Source organism: Urocitellus parryii, chromosome 9, assembly GCF_045843805.1.
Source record: "Urocitellus parryii isolate mUroPar1 chromosome 9, mUroPar1.hap1, whole genome shotgun sequence".
Lineage (NCBI taxonomy): Eukaryota > Metazoa > Chordata > Mammalia > Rodentia > Sciuridae > Urocitellus > Urocitellus parryii.
In genome coordinates, this window is record NC_135539.1 from 21,189,766 (window position 1) to 21,213,641 (window position 23,876).

The following is a 23,876-nucleotide window of genomic DNA, read 5'->3' on the forward strand; positions in this document are numbered from 1 at the left end:
AAAGACGGGTATCATTCACTTTTTATTCAACTAAAACATCTGTAAAAGGAACCAACAATATCTTTTTCACAGGGAAGGGCTAAACTGTATGAAAAGGAAGAGTCGAATTAAGTTTTTTTAGGGTTTCCTAACCTGGTCTCCCAAGGTAGTAAAATTTTGTGAGATCGTGTTTGGCTACAAGTGTTGGCTTTGGGCTATGTCGCTGTGGTTAAACTCTGAGTCTCAATTCATTTGTAAAATGGAGATCTGTTTGAAGAAATGTTGCTATTAAAAGAGACAAAATAGCCTCACTTGAAGGTAGCTGTTATTGTACTATTCCGGGGTGAGGTTATCAGATCTTCAAAGGGTTCTTAACCTAGAAAGTTTGCGAACAAATGACATAGGTGCTAATGGGGAGCTATGGGTAAACTATTCTGACATTTAAGGAACAGCTGTTAAAAGAAGGCTTCCATAAAAGTTAGGAGGACTTAGTTTCGCTAACTTGCTGTATCTCACTGGGGGATCTGTTTTTTAAAAAAGTGAGTGGAGATGACGGTGGTCGGAGTTGGAAGCCGCAATGCAGCCCCAAAAAGCTTCAGCAGCGCGTCTTGAGAAGCTCGGATGAATGCCGGCCAACGCGGAGCCTCGAGGGGACTACATCTCCCAGCTTGCTTTGCGCATCGGGCTGCGCCCTGCGCTATAGAACGCGAGGCTTCTCGTTTCCCCAACCTCCAGTTACTGTCTCTCGCGAGACGACGGGCCGCGCCGGCGGTAGCGATAGCGAGCAGTGGTGGTTGTGGTGGTGGTGGCGGCCGAGACGGTGGCGGCCATTTTGGTGAGGCCTCGGGAGCGGCGGCGGCGGTTCGCTGGGAGTAGCATCTCCCTTTTTTCCAACCCACTGCCCGCATCTCTGTGCTGTGAGAAGAGGCAGTGGAAACAAGCGGTGGCAATAGCCGCGGTCCCCAAGGGAATTTAAAGGCTGTGAAGGCGGCGGCCAAGAGGGGGCCCTCCCCCCTCCTTGGCGGGAGGGGGGGTGGTGCACACGCCCCCGAGGACGCAGGTAAGGAGAGGGAGACAAGATGGCGGACGCTCCGCAGTTCCCCCTCCCCTGACGGGTGATTGCGCGCGCATCTTTCCGCCACCGCCTCCCTCCCACCTTCCCGGGGTGCTGCGCGCGCACCTTCAGCCGGGGCCCCGGGGCCGGTGCGCGAGGCTGTCGGCGCGCGCCCATAGAGACAGACTGAGGGGGCCTGTCCGGCCAGCACTGGGCCCCAGCGCGTCTCTTCTCCTCTCCCGCTCTTCTGCGCACGCGTGCCTGAGCGAGCAAGCCCTGAGAGGACGGACCCAGGTGCGCTCCTGCCCGCCCACCAACCCAGTGCCCCCTCAGGGGCGCGCGGGAAGAGGAAGGGGGGCGTGGGACGAGTGGTCGGGGCGCGCGCCCACCATATCCAGTCATTGGACCAGGGCCTGGTGGCACGAACCCTCCCACCTCTCAGCTTTTCGCAGTCTATTGATGGGGGGGTGCTCCCTGACGGGCGTGGACGAGGGACTTTCCAGTCCTGCGACCCTTGTGTGCGTGGGTTTGGGTTCTGGCGGGAGCCCCCGGGCCGTGCGCGCTGCCGGCTCGCTCCGCCTCCAGGCGCGCACGCGCGGGCCCCTCCCCCAGTCTGGCGCGCACGTTGGGTGGGGTGGGAGTCGAGGAGGGGGCGGGGCTATCAGGGCTAGTGGCAACTTGGGCAGAGGTCAGGGGTCACGCTGGGTCAGTCTGCTGGGAGGGGTTGGAAGATGGTAATGAACACTGGGGTCAAGAGTTCAGGCTTCTTGGAGTCTGGTTAACTTGGGTCCTGGGAATCTGTTGTGGAGGAGGGACTGAATCAAAAGAGGCACCGAGGTTAAGGAATTTCCTTAAACACGGGGGGGGGGGGATGACACTTCCGGGACTTTTGGGGGTTTACTTTGCTTGTTTCCGGAGCATGGTTCTTCATTGTGAGCCTTTCTCACATCCTATTGCTTCCTAAGTATCTTGCTATAGTTCTAGGTTCTGGGGAAGTGTATAAGATTCAGGATGGGTCTTAAATCCTGAGTAGATCTTGTTGCCAGTATGTTTGCTTATTCACTGAGAATTCCATTCATTTTCCTGGTTTGTTCAGTTCACTGAAAAAGCAGCATCATTTTGAGCTTCTGGATGTGACAGCTACTTTTGTTTGCTTTCATTCCATGATTGGAGCTTTTACTTTTAAACTTTTTAACCTTTTTTTTTTTTTTTTGCTTCTTCCCTGTTCCTACTTCCCATCCCGTATTTTATTCCCTAAGGAATTCTGTTTTGTATGAAACATAACTTGCTTTTATTTTTCTGAGTTTTCTACTACTTCAAGAACTGATTTGGGTATATTTAAAAGCCTTAAAAAGCTGGAGTAAAAATAAGCTTTTGGAGGATGTTGGCAAATGTGAATTGTTTCCTTACTGCTGCTGTTCTCCCCTTCTATTTTAGGTGTAATTCCCCTCAGTACGGCAGCACCGTGGAAGTGCAGACTTTAACAGGGGGTGTGGTCTCAGCTCACACAGGTGAGGGTTCAGATACCATTTTGTGTACACATGCTAAAGGAAAGAAATGTGTGAGATGGTGCAAGAAATTGCAGGTTAATACTTGTAAATTTTTGCTCTGCAGAACTATGGGGATATTTGCATGTGATTTTTTTTTTTTTAGTGTTTTTGATGATAGTGGTCCAACAACAGAGCTGGGGCTGTGGATAGAGGAAGATCTGGTCACCTTGGCTTCACCAGTTAGAGTAGCAAGTTCTCCATGGGTTTGGCATGAGACTACCTGGATTTAATTCTGCTGCTTCCTTAATGTATGACTTTATTTAAGTCATTTGATCTGTATCCTTGTTTCCTAAAGATATAACATTGGAGCATAACTTCCATTTAGGTCAGGGATCTTTTCTCTATGGCTTTATTCTCAAGTTTTCAGTGTATAGAAGGAAATAAATATTTATGTTATGAAAGGCACCTGATTCAAAAGGAAGATATGAAGATTTTAGAACACATCAAACAGATGCTTTATAAAATATCTGACGGAAATAGTAAATGCTTAAGAAACATAAGCTATAAGGACTGTATTTTCCTGGCTTTTAAAAAAAGATTTAAAAAACTTTCTTACCTCTCTTTTACTCAACTTTAGGTGCTCCAGAGGCTGGTGGACCTGAGCGGAGACTGGGACGCCCTGGTGGGCCCCGGGCCCTGGAAGGTGGGTCCCGGTGGCCGGTGGCCCAGAATGAGGCCAGCTCCCAGCATGCCCTGCAGCCGGACGCCATCCCCTCGGCGTGCAGCAGTGGTGATAACGACCCAGTCATTCTTCAGGCATCCAACAAGGAGCCTGGGAGTGGGACCATGCAGAGCAGCCCCTCCTCTGCTCATCCTCAGCTCCCAGTCCTACATACACAGGTTTGAAAATGGAGAGGGTTCCTTTTCTGCTTCTGCTTTGTGGACTGCTGGCTTTGAGGCAGAAGAAATGTGGCAGATCCTAGCTACCCAAGTAGCTGAGTCTGGAGAATCTTTGGTGCTCATTCAGGTGGACTGGGCTGTAGTATGTTAATCCTGTTGGATACTCACATTTTAATGCAGTATTGACCTCCAAGAGGGCAGAGCTCTATACTACCTGAAAAAGGTTGAGTTAGGCCAGGCGGGAAATGGAGGTTGGGCTTCATGCTTTCAAGACTGTGTGCTTTACCAGTGGTTTGACCTCTTTGGGAACTAGAAAAGAGTAAAGTCTCATGTGTGGCATTTACTCTTTTCTGATACCAAAGAAGCGTGTAGGGTAGGAAAAAAGCATTACCTTTTTTTTTTTTAAATTTGTAGTTGTAGATGGATACAACACCTCCATTTTATCCATTTATTTCTTTGTGGTGCTGAGGATCAAACCCAGCGCCTCACACGTGGTAGGCAAATTCACCACCACCAAGCCCCAGGCCCAACCCCAGCCCCCAAGTGCATTACTTTTCAGACTCAATAGATCCAGGTTTGTGAACAGTAGGGTGTTTTTTTTTTTTTTTTTTTTTGTACTGGAGATTGAACCCAGGGGCACTTAACACAAGCCACATCCCCAGACCTTTTTTATATTTTATTTAGGGATGGTCTTGCTGAGTTGCTTATGGCCTTGCTAAGTTGGTGAGGCTGGCTTTGAAATCACAATCCCCCTGAGCCACTGGGATTATAGGCATTTGCTACCACACTCGGCCTTTTCTTCTTTTTTTTTTTTTCCTTAACAGTAGATTTTTGGAGTGTATGGATTTGGTATTCCATTTTTTTCTTTTCTTTTTAAAATAACTTTTATTTTTTTAATGTAGTGTTGAGGATTGAACCCAGTGCCTCACATATGCTAGACAAGCACTCTACCACTGAGCTGAACTCCAGCCCCTGTATTTGGTATCTTTAGCAATTGGTAAAATGTGTTACTTAGCTGAGGTAGGAATTTGTTGTACTGTAAGGTTTGTGTGTTGGAGTGAAATTCATGAGTTCCCTGAGGATTCATATTTTAGTAGAACTTTGTGTGTCTTATGCATTACTTTGTAAAGTAATATGTAGATGTTTGAGAACACTATCCATCTCCAACCCCACATCCCCAGTGTGAAGAGTTTTTTTCTAGTGTCTCTTGATTTTAGTGGTAACTCAGATTTATTGCATAGGACTATAAAATTGCCACTACCATCTTGAGCAACTTGTTAAAATTTCATCTTAATTTTTTTTTAAACGAGATTGATAATCTTATTCCAGAATTTTGTATGAAAATGGGATAGAATAATATACTTAAAACATTTAACATGGTACATTCATTTTCTTCATCATTTTTCCATTTTCTAGATGGTGTCGGACGGCATGACAGGCAGCAATCCTGTGTCCCCTGCCTCATCTAGTTCCCCAGCCTCTAGTGGGGCAGGCGGCATCTCCCCCCAGCACATAGCTCAAGATTCCTCTCTGGATGGACCTCCAGGCCCCCCAGATGGTGCCACAGTGCCCTTGGAGGGGCTCAGTTTACCACAGGCTGCTGACCTGGCTAACAGGGGCCCAAAGTGGGAGAAGAGCCATGCTGAAATCGCAGAGCAGGCCAAGCATGTATGTACTAAGAAAACTCATGAGAATTTTTAGGAGTCTTCTCTTAATTTCCATGTCCATGGGTATATGTATATTGTATATCTGTTTCTTATGGATTTAGTATGGACTCTTTATTAATTTATATCATTTTGAGCAAATTGCTTGAGCTTGAATTTTTTTTTTTTTTTTTTAAAGAGAGAGTGAGAGAGAGAGAGAGAGAGAGAATTTTTTTTTTTTTTTTAAAGAGTGAGAGAGGGGGGAGAGAGAGAGAGAGAGAGAGAGAGAATTTTTAATATTTATTTTTTAGTTCTCGGCGGACACAACATCTTTGTTGGTATGTGGTGCTGAGGATCGAACCCGGGCTGCACGCATGCCAGGCGAGCGCGCTACCACTTGAGCCACATCCCCAGCCCTTGAATTTTTTTTTTTAATAATTTTTTTTAGTGGTAGGTAGACACAATACTTTTATTTTATTTTTATGTGGTGCTGAGAATTGAACCCAGTGCCTCACACATACTAGACAAGCACTCTACTACCACTGAGCCATAACCCCAGCTCTGGAACTTGAATTCTAAGCCATGTTTTTCTTTTTTGTTTTTGGAGGTGGGTCCTCACTGTGTTGCTCAGGCTAGCCTTGAACTTGTGTTCCTCCTGCCTCAGCCTTCTGAATAGCTGCGATTACAGGCATGCATCATCATTCTTCTTTATTAAAATAGGGATAGGGATGGTGTGAGATTTACTGTAGAATTTTTTTTTAATTTTTTTGTACTGAGGATTGAACCTAGGGGTGCTTAAACACTGAACCACATCCCCAGACCTTTTTTATATTTTATTTAGAGACAGGGTCTCACTGCCTCAGCCTCCTGAGTTGCTGAGATTACAGGAATGCACCACTGTGTCTAGCTTCTTTGTCTTTCCTTCCTTCCTTTTTTTCTTTCTTTCTCTTTGGTACCAGGGATTGAACTCAGGGGCATTGAGCCTCTGAGCCACATCCCCAGCCCTATTTTGTATTTTATTAAGAGACAGGGTCTCACTGAGTTCCTTAGTGCCTCACTTTTGTTGAGGCTGGCTTTAAACTTGCGATCCTCCTGTTTCAGCCTCCCAAGTTGCTGGGATTTCTTTCTTTTCTTTTCTTTTTTTTCTTTTTTTTGAGCAGAGCTAGGATTGAGCCCAGGGTTTCACGAGTACTAGAGAGGTACTCCTCCACACAACTACATCCTGGCTCTGTTACGAGGTTTAAATTAAAGAAGGAATTAGACATGAAAGTGCTTTGTAAATGGTGATGCTCACTGGTTTGTACTTATTTGTACTTATTATTTCTGTATTGCAACTTGTTTTATTTATGTAGTGGTATGTGGTCCCTGGGAACTTGTTAGAGAAATAGGTTTTTTTCCTTTTTTTAAAAATATTGATTTTTTAGTTGTAGTTGCACAGAATACCTTTATTTATAGGCAGTGCTGAAGATCGAACCCAGGGCCTCGCACATGCTAGGCAAGCGCTCTACCACTGAGCCACAACCCCCAGCCCTGTCTTGGATTTTTTAAGCCACCACTATTAAAACATTTCAGAGGGTTTTAATGTTTATCTTACTACAGATTTAATCAATGTAGAAATTTTAGTAATGATGACTATCTCATTGTATTTCTGTTATACTTAATCACTGTTAATCTTTTTATGTGTAGCTTTTAAAAGTGTTTTCACATAAAACTGTGCTTTTACCTTTTTTTTTTTTTTTTTTTTGGGTGGTGGTATGGATTAAACCCAGGGCCTTGTATGTGCTAGTCAAGTGCTACCACTGAGCTACATCTCCAGCCCCCAGAATGACTTTAAATACAGAAAGATGATTGTGTAAATTGGGTTATGTACCATATTTATAATCTTAATACAGCTTGAACATATCCTGAGGAAATAGAATTGTACAGTAATAAAGAGCCCTTTTATCTAGAGTTAAGAAGTAAGCAGCCAGGCATGGTTTTATAGCCTGTAATCCCAGCTACTCAAGAGGCAGAAGTAGGAGGATTTCAAATTTGAGGCTGGCTTCGGCAACTTCAACTCAGAAAAGAAAAGGCTGGGGTGTGGGTATAACTCAGTGGGCCCTGGGTTAAATTTACAGTACCAAAAAAAAAAAAAAAGAAAGAAAGAGAGAAGGAAATATACTCCCTGCTTGAAAAAACGTATGTTTTTTCAAATTTCACCTTTGTCCACAGGATATGGAGATTGTGTGAAAGAATGGAAATCACATGAAATGTTGTCTGTAATCCTTAGAACTGTTTTTTTGGTTCCCAACTTTTACTATCTGGTTTTATGATTTCATACAAATCATTTAATCTCTCTGATCTTTGTTTCTCCTCATCTGAAGATTGGCATATGGACACAATATAAGCATAGCATACTCGGCCCAGTCAGTGCTCAGGAATTCAGTTATTATAATGAGATGGCCTATATATCTAGGAGTTGTTGACCTAACTTTCCCTCATTAGGAAGCTGAAATTGAGACTCGGATTGCTGAGCTGCGGAAAGAGGGTTTCTGGTCACTGAAGAGGTTGCCTAAGGTGCCAGAGCCCCCTCGGCCCAAGGGCCACTGGGACTACCTGTGTGAGGAGATGCAGTGGCTCTCTGCTGACTTTGCTCAGGAGCGCCGATGGAAAAGGGGTGTGGCCCGTAAGGTATGTTCTCAGTGGGGTGTACCTTCCATTCAGGTATGCTTTCCCTTAATGCGTAGCGTAGTTGGAAGAGAGCCAAACAGAATGGTGTAGACATTTTTTTGATGCTTATAGAATTAAGAGGCAAGCCTAACATCTTGTATTTCTTGGCCTTTGCTTTTGGTTGGATGGATATGGAGGTCTGGCTTTGAGTGTTTTCACTCTGGGTCTTTATTCTTAGGTGGTGCGCATGGTGATCCGACACCACGAGGAGCAGCGGCAGAAAGAGGAACGGGCTCGGAGGGAAGAACAGGCAAAGTTGCGCCGAATTGCTTCCACTATGGCCAAGGATGTCAGACAGTTCTGGAGTAATGTGGAAAAGGTAAGTGATGGGAATTGGAAAAAGGAAATGGTCCTAGATCATGTTGGAGGATGGTAAGGTAGTAGGAATGATGAAAACTTTCCTTGACAGAATGAATATTATAATTTCAAGGAACTCTAATGACATTTCTCTTGTGCATTGGGCCTTTTTAGCATTTAGTGCTGTGAGAAAGAAGGAAATATGGTGGCAAGATAAGGGCCATGCGTTTGGGGATTATTAACAGGACTCCTTGGCCCATTTGTTCTTCGAAAGGCTTATAGTATGCTTTTACTTTCCTCTTCCTTTTTTTTTTTAATGTGAGTTCTAGCTAAGTTGCTGATGCTGGCCTTAGCCTTGAACTTTGGATCCTCCAGCCTCAATCTCCTGAGTGCATTGGAATTACAGGCATGCACCACCACACCTGACTAACATGCTTTTTCTAAAACAAATTTATGTCATATATGTGTTTATTTTTCTTGAATGCCATCAAAATTCCCATTGCCTGTGTGTTAAGTTGTAAATGGTTTTTCAAGTTCTGTCCTCCCTCAGTATCCGTAGGGAATTAGTTCAAGCAATCTCTGCAGGTACCAAAACTTGGGAATGCTCAAGTCCAATATGTAAAAGGCCACAGTATTTGCATATAACCTACCCACATCTTCCCATGTCCTTTAAAAAATATTTTTAGGGCTGAAGTTGTAGCTCATGGGTAGAGCGCTTGCTTAGCACACGCAAGGTCCTGGGTTTGATCCTCAGCACCACATAAAGATAAATAAAGTATAGTGTTGTGTTCAACTACAATTAAAAAATAAATATTTAAAAATATATTTTTAGATTACTAGTATGACACAAATGCTAGGTAAATAATTATTGAAATATTAATAAATGCTTCATAAATAAAATAGTCTTTATAATGTATTCATAAATGCTACATAAGTCATGATTACAATGTTTTGTTTAGAGAGTAACTATGAAGAAATACATACAAATTCAGAATTTAGTACATGCCCAATTTTGTAGAGATGACATCTCACTATGTTGTACAGGGTGGTCTTGAACTTAATGGGTTCATATGATTCTTTTATCTCAGCCACTCAGGAGCTGGGACTACAGGCATGTGCCATCATGTCTGACTGCAGTGCACTCTACCACTGAGCTACATCCGCAGTCCTTTATTTTTTTATTTTGAGACAGGTTTCTCTAAGTTGCTGAAGTTAGCCTGGATGTTGTAATCCTTCCAAGTAGATAGGATTACAATCATGCAACACCATGCCTGACTTGCTTTTTGCCCTTTTTTTTTTTCTGATGCTGGGGAATTGAAGTTAAGGTCTTGGTCTTGTGCATGCTAAGTTCTTGCTCTGCCTCTGCCACCGAATTGTACTTGCAGTGTTTTTTTTTTGAATCTTTTTTTAAAAAAAATATTTATTTATTTTAGTTCTCAGCGGGCGAACACAACATCTTTGTATGTGGTGCTGAGGTTCGAACCCGGGCCACACACATGCCAGGCGAGCGTGCTACCACTTGAGCCACATCCCCAGCCCTTTTTTTGAATCTTTTTTCATCTTAGTTTGATACGTCTTTCTGACCATTTTACACGAGATCTTTTTGCACCTGGGAAGACTTTTCTCATTTGTACTTAGGAAACACCCACTTTTTTTTTTCTATTCTATTCTGGGGGTTGAACAGGGCTTTTGTGCACTGAGCTACCACAGTGCCACATGTTTTAAGATATAGCTCCAGATTCATCTGTAAATCATCCCGAGCTGGTGAATTCTAAATTCTTCCATTCCTTCTATTCCTTTTATGCTTCCCTCAGAAGTATCCTATTAAATCATGAGATCCTTCAGATTATTTAAGGGTTTTTCTTCTTTTTGTTTTTTTTTTGTGGCTTTGAGGGTCAAACATAGGGCTTTGTGCATTGTAGGCAAGTACTCTACTATTGAGTTATACATCTCAAACCTCCTAAAAACTATTTAGCTCTTCTTGAGTGGTCAGCCCAAGGTCTAGGATAGAAGAGGCCTTCCTAAAGTTAGACAAAAGAGTATATACATGGTTATTTTGGTGAGCAGTCCCTTTCATGATGGTGGCAGGTGGTGCAATTCAAGCAACAGTCCCGGCTTGAGGAAAAGCGCAAAAAAGCCTTGGACCTCCACCTGGACTTCATTGTGGGGCAAACTGAAAAGTACTCAGACCTTCTGTCTCAGAGCCTCAACCAACCACTAGCCTCCAGCAAAGCTGGCTCTTCCCCTTGCCTTGGCTCTTCCTCAGCTGCTTCCAGTCCTCCACCCGCTGCTTCCCGGCTGGATGATGAAGGTGTGTATTCTCTTTGGCCCTGTTACTCTTCCCCTCATACCCTTTCCAGAGCTGAAAAACCCACCCTGTGGCTTGCAGGGCCCGTGGACTTTGTGACCTTGTTCTCCTGCTATAGATGGGGACTTCCAGCCCCAAGAGGAGGAGGAGGAAGATGATGAGGAAACCATTGAGGTTGAAGAACAACAGGAAGGCAATGATGCAGAGACCCAGAGGCGTGAGATTGAGCTGCTTCGACGTGAGGGAGAACTGCCCCTGGAAGAGCTGCTCCGTTCTCTCCCCCCTCAACTGTTGGGAGGGCCTTCTAGCCCCTTTCAAACCCCTTCCTCTCATGATGGTGACACACGAGATGGGCCTGAAGAAAGTGTTGAAGAAGAACCTTCTCAGGTGTTGGAGGTATGGGAACAGGAGTTGGAGGGGAGGGTTCAGAGTAGAAGCACAGGGAGAATTTCAGGTTTGAGTTCTGGGCTATGATATTGGATGTATTTTTGAGAGTTCTCCCTGGTTAAGGACAGTTGAGTTCTAATTTAGGAGTGGCTAGGAAAGAATCTGGGTTTTAGCCTGCAGTTAGCAGTTTCTGTTATAGTGAAAAGAGTTTACTTACTGTACTCTAAATTGCAGTTTGGTCTTATTTTGGCTATTCCTTGTCACTTCTGTGAAATGACCATAATACTCCTTGTATTAGTTTGTAAGTTGAGTGTTGGGATGGTCACCTTGAAGTCTTCTCTGGAACTGTGTGCTGTGTTTATCCATATGTCCATTTGTTGGGGACTGTTATTTCCTAGCACTTTCACAGATCCTGCCCCAGCAATGGGGACAGGATTTGGTAGCTGGTGCTGAGAGAAAACCCTTGATTGCGTCCTTGCCCCTGGTACTGTAGCAGTAGCAGGTGTTACTCAATGGAACAGAGATCATTTTGTGATGTCTTACTCAACATTGTACCTTCCTCTTGCTCTTCTAACCTCCTTTTCATCCATTTAGGTGAAGCCCCCACCTTCCTCTGTCACACAGCGCAACAAACAACCTTGGCATCCAGATGAAGATGATGAAGAGTTTACTGCCAATGAAGATGAAGGTCAGCCCTATTCTCTTAATCCTCTTGCCCCTTACCCCTTGAATAATGTTTGGACCTAACCTTTCAGGCTTCTTCATTTTTTCTCTTGAACTGTCTTGTGTCTCTTTCTTGATCCTGCTTCATTCTGTCTCCTAGCGGAGGATGAAGAGGATACTATAGCAGCTGAGGAGCAGTTGGAAGGGGATGTGGATCATGCCATGGAACTGAGCGAGTTGGCTCGAGAAGGTGATAGTCCCTTGATATTTTACTGAGCATCCACTTGATGCAGAGGGTCTAGAACAGAGCAATGAATAAGATACTTTTTTTTTTTTTTAATTTTTAGTTGTCATTGAACCTTTATTTTATTTACTTATATATGGTGCTGAGAATTGAACCCAGTGCCTTGCACATGCTAGATAGATGCTCTACCACTGAGTCACCACTCTAGCCCCCCTAAAATATTTATTTCTCTGGTGTAACTCTGGGTCTAATGGTAAAGGTAGAATTATAAAGGAAAAACGAAGTAGAAAGTGCTGAATACTCATAGTGGAAATTTGAAGCTTGATATTGGAGTTTAGTGCAGGGAAGAGCTACTTTAAGAGGATATTGGTGGGGCTGGGATGTAGCTCAGTGGTAGTGCACTTGTCTGGCATGTATGAGGCACTGGGTTTGATCCTCAGCACCGCATAATAAAGGATATTGGCAATATTTGACCTGAATCTTGAAAGGAAGTTTACCAGATAGATAACATACTTCTCAGAAGAAGGCAGCACCACCGTGGTTGTATCCCAGGTTGGACTTGGCTTTGGTAGCTGGTACTGAAAGTACACCCTTGTCTTCCTTTAGACTTGGGCCTAGTAATGGTTATAGAATTCTAGATAAAATGAACTGATAACTCTTAAACCTTTTCTCCCTCCTTTCAAAGCAACCAGGAACTTACCCTTTATTTTATCACCAGGTGAGCTATCTATGGAGGAACTGTTGCAGCAGTATGCAGGAGCCTATGCCTCTGATGCCTCTGCTGCAGGCTCTGGGAGTAGTGAAGAAGATGATGAAGATGAGGATGTTGAGGCTAACAGCTCTGATTGTGAACTAGAGGGTCCCACAGAAGCTGAAGAAGCTCCTCAAGAGGATAGTAGCAGTCAGTCAGGTAAAGGTGTGGTCATAAGGCAGGAACTGGTGAGGGCAGGTGTTGGAGGAACAGTTACGGTGAGCACTAAGCTTTGGTCTTTTGATTTAGACTCTGCTGAGGAGCAGAGTGAGGATGAGGAAGATGAGCATTCGGAGGAAGAAGAGACAGGTGGGAGTTCAGAATCAGAGGAATCTGAATCTGATGAGTCTGAAGATGCTGGATCACAAAGCCAAACAGAACAAGAAGAGGAGGAAGATGATGATTTTGGGGTTGAGTACTTGCTTGCCCGTGATGAAGAGCAGAGTGAGGCAGATGGAGGCAGTGGGCCTCCTACCCCGGGGCCCACTACTACTCTGGGCCCTAAGAAAGAAATTACTGACATTGCTGCAGCAGCTGAAAGTCTACAGCCCAAGGGTTACACCTTGGCCACTACCCAGGTATCCCCAGACCCATATTCTGCTTTCTCATATCTTAACTGTGGTTTTCCAGTGACAGATTCCTCACTTCAACTATGGTGATTCTTTTTTATTTTCTCTCTCTGTAAGGTAAAGACACCTATTCCCCTGCTCCTACGGGGCCAACTCCGGGAGTACCAACACATTGGGCTTGACTGGTTGGTTACTATGTATGAGAAGAAGCTTAATGGCATTCTTGCAGATGAGATGGGACTGGGGAAGACAATCCAGACCATCTCCCTGCTTGCCCACTTGGCCTGTGAAAAAGGTAAGTAGCAGGGAGGTCCCTTTCTGGGCCCTCTTGGCCAACTCAGTGAGAGTTTATTTGGTGGTGACTTGACCTGCAGGAGAGTAAAGTACTTAATTTGACTCTGGTTAATAACCCTGTAGGGAGAACAGTGTGGGTTCTAGAATTCTTAGGAAGGGCTATTAGGAAAGGGTGGTCAGGGTTATATCTTAGGAACCAGAACTGCAAAGCTTACTTATCCTTACTATGTCTTAATTCTTTTTCTAAACAGGTAACTGGGGTCCCCACTTAATCATTGTTCCTACCAGCGTGATGTTGAACTGGGAGATGGAGTTGAAACGTTGGTGCCCCAGCTTTAAAATCCTTACTTACTATGGAGCCCAGAAAGAGAGGAAGCTTAAGCGGCAGGTTCGATCATCCATGTGGTTACTTTCTTATATTGATGCTTTCTTCAGTTTTGGCCTTTTCCTCAGATAAAGTCCCTCTTTCCTCTTCCTGTTATTCCATCCTCTTCCAACCTGACTTCTATCCCTTGAGGACCTTAACTTGTCTTCCCTTTGTCCTCTTTGTTTTCTTTTCATTCCACACGCTATTACTTTCTCTCTTTGGTCCCTCAGGGCTGGACCAAGCCCAATGCCTTCCATGTGTGTATCACATCTTACAAGCTGGTGCTGCAGGACCACCAGGCCTTCCGCCGCAAGAACTGGCGCTATCTCATTCTGGATGAAGCTCAAAATATCAAGAACTTCAAGTCCCAACGCTGGCAGTCATTGCTAAATTTTAATAGGTACCGATTGAGATGGGCAGTTGTGAGAGGATTGGCTTTACCTGAAGGGTGAACTACTGGGTTGAGGAGTATATTAAGGATACTTAGAAGGTTGGAACCTTGCTGACCATTCTTCTGATTCCCTTTGTCTCTTTGCAGCCAGAGGCGCCTTCTCCTTACAGGAACTCCCTTGCAGAATAGTCTCATGGAGCTGTGGTCCTTGATGCACTTTTTGATGCCCCATGTCTTCCAGTCTCATCGTGAATTCAAGGAATGGTTCTCTAACCCCCTAACTGGCATGATTGAGGGCAGCCAAGAGTATAATGAAGGATTAGTCAAACGCCTCCACAAGGTAGAGCCTGTAGTAGTTTGCCAAGGGTATTGGTGAAGAGCTCAGGACAATAACCAGAAAACCCTGGTGGGGAGAGGGAAATCTGCACTAGGCTGAACTTACTTGTCAAACAGTAATATGCTAGTGACTCACCCATTATTAAATAGAGTGACTTCACTTGAGTCATCATTCTGCTTGTTTTGAGTGGGGATGTTTTTGTCCTTACTTTGTTTGAATGAAATGATACTGTTGGGGCTGGGGTTGTGGCTCAGTGGTAATGCTCTTGCCTAGTATGGGTGGTGAGCCACTGGGTTCATTCTCAGCACCACATACAAATAAATTTTAAAAAGGTCCATCAACAACTAAAAAAATACATAAAAAAAAAAAAGAAAGAAATGATACTATTAATCAGGCCCCTGATTGGATTTCTCTTCACTGGGTTTCCTCAACTTTGTGTTTTTGGTGTGTGTTCTTTCATTCTCATTATTTATTCATTCATTTTTTCTTTCTTGGTCTGTTGTCTGTGGTTCCTCCTCTTTTTCCCACTTTTTGAACAATGTCTTTCAACATTCTGGTCCTTAATTTTCTTTTCAGTCTGTGTATCTCATATGCATTACCATTCCCAAGGCTATGTGATAATAATTCTTCAATTACAACACCTTGGGTTTCTAGATCTCTTGACCTAAATTTTAATTTCTATCTTTAATTAAAAGTTCCTCTTTGTGGGGGAGAGTGCTTTGCTGCTGGGAGATAAACTGAGGGTTTTTGCTTTTGTTTTTTTTTTTTTTTTTTAAAGAGAGAATGAGAGAGGAGAGAGAGAGAGAGAGAGAGAGAGAATTTTTTTTTTTTATATTTATTATTTTTTAGTTCTCGGCGGACACAACATCTTTGTTGGTATGTGGTGCTGAGGATCGAACCCGGGCCGCACGCATGCCGGGCAAGCGCGCTACCGCTTGAGCCACATCCCCAGCCCCAAACTGAGGGTCTTGTGAAAGAGGCAGATACTCTGTCACTGAGCTACATCTACAACCCAGAAAGTTTCTCTTGAATTCACTCTTCTCTCAGCCAACTATCTGTGGCCTTTACATCCTGTTATTTCTTAGCCAAATATTGCTAATAATTTCTTTTTCTTTTTTTTTTTAATATTTATTTTTTAGGGCTGGGATTGTGGCTCAGTGGTAGAGCGCTCATCTAGCACGTGTGAGGCCCTGGGTTCAGTCCTCAGCATCACATAAAAATAAATAAACAAAATAAAGATATTGTGTCCAACTACTTCTAAAACGTAAATATTTTAAAAAAATACTTACTTTTTAGTTTTAGGTGGACACAATATCTATTTTTTTGTGGGGCTGAGGATCGAATCCAGTGTCTCATGCATGCCAGGCGAGCATGCTACCACTTGAGCCACATCCCCAGCCCCAAATAATTTCTTGGTCAGTTACATTGTTTTATAAAACCAAGCTAGAAATCAGGAAATCTTCCTTAACTACTACACTTCATTTCCCTTTCTTCCTTTACTTCTCCATGTCACTAGAGATATGGAAGATTGTGTTCTCTATGAACTTTTTTTTTTTTTTTTTTTTTTTTTAAAGAGAGAGTGAGAGAGGAGAGAGAGAGAGAGAGAGAATTTTTAATATTTATTTTTTAGTTCTCGGCGGACACAACATCTTTGTTGGTATGTGGTGCTGAGGATCGAACCCGGGCTGCACGCATGCCAGGCATGGCGCGCTACCGCTTGAGCCACATCCCCAGCCCTCTATGAACTTTTTTATATACTGAGATTAGAGATTTGTTTTTTCTATTCTGCTTTATTTTTTTAGTGCTGAGGTTTGAACTTGGTGCCTCATGCATGCTAAGTACGGACTCTGCCAATGAGCTACACTCCCAGCCCCAAAGCCACAATATTTATTCTCAGTTTCTCTCCTGGATTTATTTTTGTAATCTCGTAAACTTACAGTCACTCCTTGAAATGTAGTTTGAGTTATCTCTTGTGTAGGGTTGGTTCTCACTGCTTCCTCATGTATCTTTGTTTTGGTATGGTTATCTTTGTCTCCTTCAGTGGATAATGAATTTCCTGAGAAGAGGGCTTACTTCTAATTTATTCTTATCTGACTGGTATCTGGCATACTGCATGACTCCATGATAGTTAGCTGGTTAAGTCAGCACTCACCTGGCATGGGGCCAAGATCCAGCTAGAGGGGCTAGGCTGGAGCTTAGTACCCACTGTCTCCTGTCAGCCTCCTGCTTATTTGCTTTAGGTTTTACGACCTTTCTTGCTGCGCCGAGTTAAGGTGGATGTCGAGAAGCAGATGCCCAAAAAGTATGAGCATGTTATCCGCTGCCGACTCTCCAAACGTCAGCGCTGTCTTTATGATGACTTCATGGCACAGACCACGTAAGGGAGGACAGAGGGTGAGCCCTGGGACCCTGGATTGGAGTGCAGATGGCTGTCAGAATGTCCCATTTATTTTTCTTCTCTCCAGAACTAAGGAGACACTAGCCACAGGCCATTTCATGAGCGTCATCAACATTTTGATGCAGCTGCGAAAAGTCTGCAATCATCCAAATCTATTTGACCCTCGACCTGTTACCTCTCCCTTCATCACCCCAGGTATCTGCTTCAGCACCGCCTCTCTGGTGCTAAGGGCCACTGATGTCCATCCGCTCCAGGTAAGTAGTTGCCCCCAAGGTGGTTGGCCCTTACCTCAGTCTCAGACCTCTTTTCTTTGGAGTCTGACCTTTGTATCCTTACTTATTCCTTCATTACCCTCACTTCATTGTTTTCTAGCCATGTGACTTTTGGCAAATTTATTAACCTCTGTGTCTGGGTTTTTTTTTTACCTTTCAAAACAGAGATTGTAAGGCCTACTGTGTTGCAGTGTGTTTGAGAATTGAATTAATATTTTTGGAAGTGCCAGGACCTGTAGTAATGGCATACTTATAGATGTTTTGTAGATGTTTTATTTTTCGTACTCCTTTCCACTTTTTAACACATTCCCTCCTCCCAATTTTTTTTGTTGCTGTGATGAAATACATTTAATAGAATTTACTGTCTTTTCCATTTTAAGTAATATGTTTCAATGGCATTCAGTACATTTACATTGTTGTGCAGTTATCACCACCATCCATTTCTTTGATTTTCCCAAATTAAAATACTCTATACTTGTTAAACAATTACAGTCCCTTTCCTCTTCCCAGCCTCTGGCATCCAACATTCTATTTTCTGTTTCTATGAATTTGACTAGTCAGGGTGTTTGGGAATTATAAAGTACTCATTCTTGGCAGCTTGTTTACTTGGCATGACATCTTCAAGGTTCATCCATGTTGTAACATGTAAAATTTTTCTTTAAAGAACACATAATATTCAGTTGTGTGACTATACTACATGTTTATCTGTTTATTTTTTAATGAACACTTGGATTGTTTGAACCTTTTGACTTGTGAATAATGCTGTTATGATTATAGGTGGACACGTCCCTGCTTTCAATTTTTTGAGGACATATGACCAAAAGTAGAATTACTATATCATATGGTGATTCTACTTCTGATTTTTAAAAATTTTTATTTATTTATTTATTGAGGAATTCCCTTACTGTTTTTTTATAACAACTGGACATTTTACATTCCCACCAGTGGTGTACAAGAGTTCTATGGCACATGCCTGTAATCCCAGTGGCTTGGGAGGCTGAGGCAAGAGGACCACAAGTTCAAAGCCAGCCTCAGCAATTTAGTGAGGCTCTTAGCAACTCAGCAAGACCCTGTTTCAAACAGCAACAACAACAACAAAAAACAAACTGATGGAGATGTGGCTCAGTGGTTAAGTATCTCTGGGTTCAATTCCTGCAATTAAAAAAAAAAAAAGAGTTCTAATTTATGGACACAATACCTCATTTCACTTATTTTTTTTTTTTTTAACAAATACCTTTATTTTGTTGATTTTACTTTTTTTATGTGGTGCTGAGGATTGAACCCAGTGCCTCACACGTGTGAGGCAAGCACTCTACCGTTGAGCCACAATATCAGCCCCATTTCACTTATTTTTAATGTGGTGCTGAGGATCGAACCCAGTGTCTCACACATGCTGGGCAAGCACTCTTCAATTGAGCTACAATCCCAGCCCCAAAGGATATTTTTTGATAATGACTATGTTAGTGTGCGTGAAATAGTATTTCATTGTGATTTTTATTAGCATTTCCTTAATGATTATTGGTGTTCAGTATCTTCTTGTGTTTATTGGCCATTTATATGTCGTCATTGGAGAAATGTCTTTTCAGGACCTTTACTGATTGTTTTCAAACCAGGTTATTTTTTTGTTGTTGTTATTATTCTTTGTGTTCTTTGGAAAATGACTCAGTTTGGATCTATGATTTGCAGATATCATTCCAGTCCGTGGGTTGCTATTTCATTCTGTTGATGCCATCCACCAATGCACAAAAGTTTTACATTTTGATATAACCTATCAGTTTATTCTTTCGTTGCATGTGCTTTTGATGTCATATCCAAGAAATCATGGCCAAATTGGTCCCTTTGACACCATGTTTTGTGTTCCTTTTTGTGGCAGCGGATAGATATGGGTCGGTTTGACCTTATTGGCCTGGAGGGTCGTGTTTCTCGATATGAAGCTGATACATTTCTGCCCCGGCACCGCCTCTCTCGCCGAGTACTACTAGAGGTGGCCACTGCTCCTGACCCTCCTCCCCGGCCCAAGCCAGTCAAGATGAAGGTCAACAGGTACCAGGACCAAGGAATAAGGGGATGGGTTCTTAGAAAAAGTGACTACAGCTGGCTGGAGGGGTTTGGGATAGAAAAGAAGTGTTGGAGACTAGGCTAGAATGTTTATATGGGAAAAGAATAAAGTATTATGGAGGGATTGGGGAAGAAAATAACTAGAAGAGGGTTCTGGGAGTGGTTCCTATGTTTGTCACTGATATTTTTGTTTGCCCTCTGTCTTTGCTTGCTGCTTTCTGATCATTTTGGATTTCTTTCCCTTGTTCTTCTTTGGGTCTCTTTTTCTTTCCCCTCTTTGCTCTTATAATCTTTCTGCCTCATCTTTTCTTCCTTTCTTTTGCTATTTCTTTTTCCCCCCTCTCTACCCACCCCCTTGATTTTTCCTCATAGGATGCTGCAGCCAGTGCCCAAGCAAGAAGGCCGCACGGTGGTGGTGGTGAACAGCCCACGGACGCCCCTTGGCCCTGTCCCAGTCCGACCCCCTCCAGGCCCTGAGTTCTCAGCCCAGCCTCCCCCTGGCCCAACCCCCCCAGTACTGCCAGCACCACTGATGATGTCAGCCTCACCTGCTGGACCCCCGCTTGTTCCTGCATCCCGACCCCCTGGACCTGTTCTTTTGCCTCCCCTGCAGCCAAACAGTGGTCCTCTCCCCCAGGGTGAGTTGAAAGGGAGCCAAGGGTTATGAGTGGAATGGTACTTCAGGAAGATTATTCTGACTAGGGAAGAAGTAATGCAATGAGTTTGAGGACCTGGTTGGGAAGAAGTGGGTGTGGTATTTCATAGGCTAAAAGGGGAAGTATGGAGGCCTCTGGGACCAGGCTAAGGCTTTAGTCAGGATATTTCTGACAGGTATTTGGTTTGTATCTACAGTTTTGCCATCCCCCTTGGGAGTCCTGAGTGGGACCTCACGGCCTCCCACACCAACCCTGTCCCTGAAGCCGGCCCCACCTGCCCCAGTTCGTCTGAGCCCCGTCCCGCCCCCAGGCTCCTCCAGCCTGTTGAAGCCCCTTACAGTGCCGCCAGGCTATACCTTCTCTCCTGCTGCTGCAACAACCACCTCTACCACTACGGCGACTGCTACCACCACATCAGTGCCAGCTCCAAATCCTGCACCACAGCGCCTGATCCTGTCTCCTGATATGCAGGCCCGTCTGCCCTGTAAGTTCCCAGGACTCTGATGGTGAGGGACTTGAGACGGGAGGAAGATTTATATTTGAGGGAATGAGAGAATAGAAGATATGTTAGGTGTTTTGTCAGACACTGGTAAATCATGAGTAAGACTCCTTAAGGAGTTTACAATCTGGTCAGGGAGGTGACCATGGGTAGGTAAATAGTGATAAGCCTACCAATAAAGTATTTGTGGGGCTAGCGATATAGTTCATTGATAGAGTACTTGATTAGTGTGCCTAAGGCACAAGGCCCTTTAATCCACAGCACTGCAAAACAAAATGCAAAAAACAACAAAAACTGAGGGTAAAAGGACATGATCAATTCAGTCTTGATAGTGTGCCATTAGAGAATATAAAGAAAATTGTTAACCAAATAAGTGGGATTGGAAGAATCAGTACCTCAATAACCGAAAGGATGTAGGTGGGGGCTTCGGTTGTTTGGACATGGTAAATTGTGGAGAAATTAGAGACTTATTTGTGTATGTGCTTCAGGGGGTTCTGAGAAATGATGTTGAACAATGTGAACCCTGTGAACAATATGACCTTCTCTATTTGTAGCAGGTGAAGTTGTCAGCATTGGGCAGTTGGCTTCACTGGCACAACGTCCAGTGGCAAGTGCTGGGGGAAGCAAACCTCTCACCTTCCAAATCCAGGGCAACAAGCTCACTTTGACTGGTGCCCAGGTGCGCCAGCTTGCTGTGGGGCAGCCCCGCCCGCTGCAAAGTAGGTAAAACCCACCCCCTGTCCTGCCCTTTTCCTTCTCTTCTCTGTCCCTTGTTTTTGTGGCTCTTTTTAGATGTCAGCCTTTGTGTTTCTTTTTCTAGCTTTTAGTTGGTGGGGCCAAGGGGAATGGTTGGAAAAGGGGTCTTTTGATTAAAAATAGGAAAAAGGTCCTTCTAAAGACATAATTCCCTGTTTTTTCCCTTTCTTGCTCTTGCCTCGGCCCTCCTGATAGCTGCTTCTCTCTCTTTCTCTTTTCCCTTAACCCAGGGAATGTGGTGCACTTGGTGTCAGCAGGGGGGCAGCACCACCTCATCAGCCAGCCTGCCCATGTGGCCCTCATCCAGGCCGTGGCCCCGACCCCTGGCCCCACCCCTGTCTCTGTGCTGCCTTCTTCGACCCCCAGCACCACCCCTGCCCCCACTGGCCTCAGCCTTCCGCTTGCTGCTAACCAGGGTGAGGCTCCTGGCCTTCTTACTTAGCCCTTGCTGGCCTTGGTCTTTCCAGACATGTCCTGGGCTATTGTCTGTCCAGCCTTCCCTTGTTGTTTTCCCTTGCCAGCATCTTCAGTATCTGTCTGCCACCCTCTCCTGCCCCTATTGGGGACTTCTTCCATCCTTTGGGTCTCTTGTTTTTTTTCTACCTTCCTCTCAATGTAGCTTCCTCTTGCAGTGCCACCATCCATGGTGAATAACACAGGCGTGGTGAAGATCGTAGTGAGACAGGCCCCTAGGGATGGACTGACTCCTGTTCCACCACTGGCACCAGCACCCAGGCCTGCGAGTTCTGGGCTTCAAGCTGCATTGACTCCACGCCCCACATTAAGCCCTGGTCGGCTATCCACACCTACCCTGGGTACTGCCCGGGCCCCCATACCTGCGCCCACTCTGGTGAGGCCCCTTCTCAAGCTGGTCCACAGTCCTTCGCCTGATGTCAGTGGTGAGTCCAGATTACTGATGCTAGGAATAGAGATGCGATGGGGTGGTCTTGAAGGTTTCTTGGTCACAACAGAGCCCCTTGTTATCAGCATGCTATCTTAATTTGCACTGGGCTCCAGAGTGGGCTGCCCAAGCCCTAACTTAATTCCAAGATAAATTTATTGCCTTTTGAAGGAGAGGAAATAAAGTTGTCCTGTTCTTTTAATTTTTGGTGTTATGTTGTGGGAGTGGTGGCTTTCTGGGAAATAGGTTAAGTTTGGGGTAAGAGATCAGGAAAGTAATTTTAGAGCTCATTTGTCCTCTGTCTCCACAGCTTCAGCACCCGGAGCTGCTCCCATGACCATCTCTTCTTCTCTTCATGTGCCATCCTCACTTCCTGGGCCAGCCTCTTCTCCAATGCCAATTCCCAACTCCTCTCCCCTAGCTAGTCCTGTGCCCTCTACAGTTTCAGTTCCACTGTCATCTTCACTCCCCATCTCTGTTCCTACCACGCTTCCCACCTCAGCGTCAACTCCACTAACCATCCCCATTTCAGCCCCCTTGCCTGTTTCGGCTTCAGGCCCAGCTCTCCTGACCAATGTGACTCCAGCACTGGCACCCGTTGTTTCAGTGTCTCCTGGACCTCCCTCTTTGGCACCAGCTGGGGCTTCCCCAACAGCATCAGCCTTGACTCTAGGTTTGGCTACAACTCCAGCCCTGTCCCCACCTCAGACACCTGGTCACCCTTTGTTGTTGGCTCCCACCTCTTCACATGTTCCAGGGTTAAACTCATCCGTGGCCCCAGCATGTTCCCCTGTCCTGGTGCCAGCTTCAGCTCTGGCCAATCCCTTTTCGGCTGCGCCAAATCCAGCTCCTGCTCAGGCTTCCCTTCTGGCTCCAGCACCTTCTGCATCTCAGGCTTTAGCCACCACTCTGGCTCCTATGGTGGCTCCACAGACAGCAATCCTGGGTCCTCCAGCTTCTTCTCTGGCTCCTCTTCCAGTCCTGGCTCCATCGCAGACTCCAGTTCCAGTTATGGCTCCAACACCAACACCAGGAACCCCATTAGTCTCATCCTCACTGGTGCCAGCTTCACCTTCTGTGTTGGCTTCATCATCAACTCAAACTATGGTACCAGCCCCCGTTCCATCACCTCTCTCAAGCCTGGCTTCTACACAGACACTGGCTCTAGCCCCAGCTTTAGCATCCACTTTGGGTGGCTCGTCTCCATCTCAGACACACTCTTTAGGAACAGGGAACCTTCAAGGGCCCTTTCCAGCCCAGACATTATCATTGACTCCAGCATCATCCCTGGTACCTACTCCAGCCCAGACACTGCCTTTGGCACCAGGAACACCACTGGGTTCAACTCAGACGTTGTCTCTGGCTCCAGCTTCTCCGATGGGCTTGGCCCCAGCCCACACGCTGACTTTGGCTCCAGCAACATCATCTGCTCCACTCCTGGCCCCAGCTTCAGTGCAGACACTGACTTTGAGCCCTGCCCCAGTTCCTTTGCCCACCCTGGGTCCAGCTGCAGCTCAGACCCTGGCGCTGGCCCCAGCCTCAACACAGGCCCCAGCTTCCCAGGCATCTTCCCTTGTGGTTTCGGCATCTGGTGCCGCTTCCTTGCCTGTCACCATGGTAAACCGGCTGCCTGTTCCCAAGGATGAGCCTGACACACTGACATTACGCTCTGGTCCCCCCAGTCCTCCCTCCACTGCTACCTCGTTCAGTGGCCCCCGACCTCGACGTCAGCCCCCCCCACCACCTCGTTCCCCTTTCTATCTGGTAAGTTTATTTTCCCAGATAAAGGAATAGAAAATTGGTTTTTTCTTTGATGTGTTGGTAAATTGGAGAGAACAGAATAATGTCACTTTTAACCTGGTAAATTGGAAAGCCTAGTGTTAATGTAGCAAGTGCTTGAGTAACATTTGGGGAAGTCCCTACTCTTTCTTGGGTTTGTACCCTTATCTGTAA

The 23,876-nt window shown here is 44.9% G+C and overlaps 1 protein-coding gene and 1 non-coding gene across 4 annotated transcripts in view; both read left to right on the forward strand.

Moving 5' to 3' along the window:
• The first annotated feature begins 751 nt into the window (after positions 1-751).
• Positions 752-23,876, forward strand: part of Srcap (Snf2 related CREBBP activator protein) — a 35,712-nt gene continuing 12,587 nt past the window's right edge. The window contains exons 1-25 of one of the 3 annotated variants that reach the window (XM_026400354.2): positions 752-1,039; positions 2,471-2,544; positions 3,161-3,423; positions 4,840-5,091; positions 7,551-7,736; positions 7,954-8,094; positions 10,161-10,383; positions 10,499-10,776; positions 11,362-11,455; positions 11,591-11,680; positions 12,393-12,584; positions 12,675-13,003; positions 13,112-13,289; positions 13,540-13,676; positions 13,886-14,055; positions 14,194-14,386; positions 16,624-16,760; positions 16,849-17,035; positions 18,927-19,096; positions 19,484-19,749; positions 19,964-20,251; positions 20,821-20,985; positions 21,253-21,438; positions 21,655-21,921; positions 22,234-23,687. In XM_026400354.2, the coding sequence (XP_026256139.2) occupies positions 3,370-3,423; positions 4,840-5,091; positions 7,551-7,736; positions 7,954-8,094; positions 10,161-10,383; positions 10,499-10,776; positions 11,362-11,455; positions 11,591-11,680; positions 12,393-12,584; positions 12,675-13,003; positions 13,112-13,289; positions 13,540-13,676; positions 13,886-14,055; positions 14,194-14,386; positions 16,624-16,760; positions 16,849-17,035; positions 18,927-19,096; positions 19,484-19,749; positions 19,964-20,251; positions 20,821-20,985; positions 21,253-21,438; positions 21,655-21,921; positions 22,234-23,687 (5,637 nt within the window). In that variant the 5' untranslated portion in view covers positions 752-1,039; positions 2,471-2,544; positions 3,161-3,369. Of the gene's footprint in view, positions 1,040-1,152; positions 1,328-2,470; positions 2,545-3,160; positions 3,424-4,839; positions 5,092-7,550; positions 7,737-7,953; positions 8,095-10,160; positions 10,384-10,498; positions 10,777-11,361; positions 11,456-11,590; positions 11,681-12,392; positions 12,585-12,674; positions 13,004-13,111; positions 13,290-13,539; positions 13,677-13,885; positions 14,056-14,193; positions 14,387-16,623; positions 16,761-16,848; positions 17,036-18,926; positions 19,097-19,483; positions 19,750-19,963; positions 20,252-20,820; positions 20,986-21,252; positions 21,439-21,654; positions 21,922-22,233; positions 23,688-23,876 lie in introns of those variants that run through there. The other 2 variants (XM_026400353.2, XM_077802966.1) reach the window with 2 other exon arrangements.
• On the forward strand, positions 11,162-11,290 carry LOC113190928 (small nucleolar RNA SNORA30/SNORA37 family). The gene has a single exon (XR_003301839.1). It is a non-coding gene; the product is annotated as a small nucleolar RNA SNORA30/SNORA37 family (small nucleolar RNA).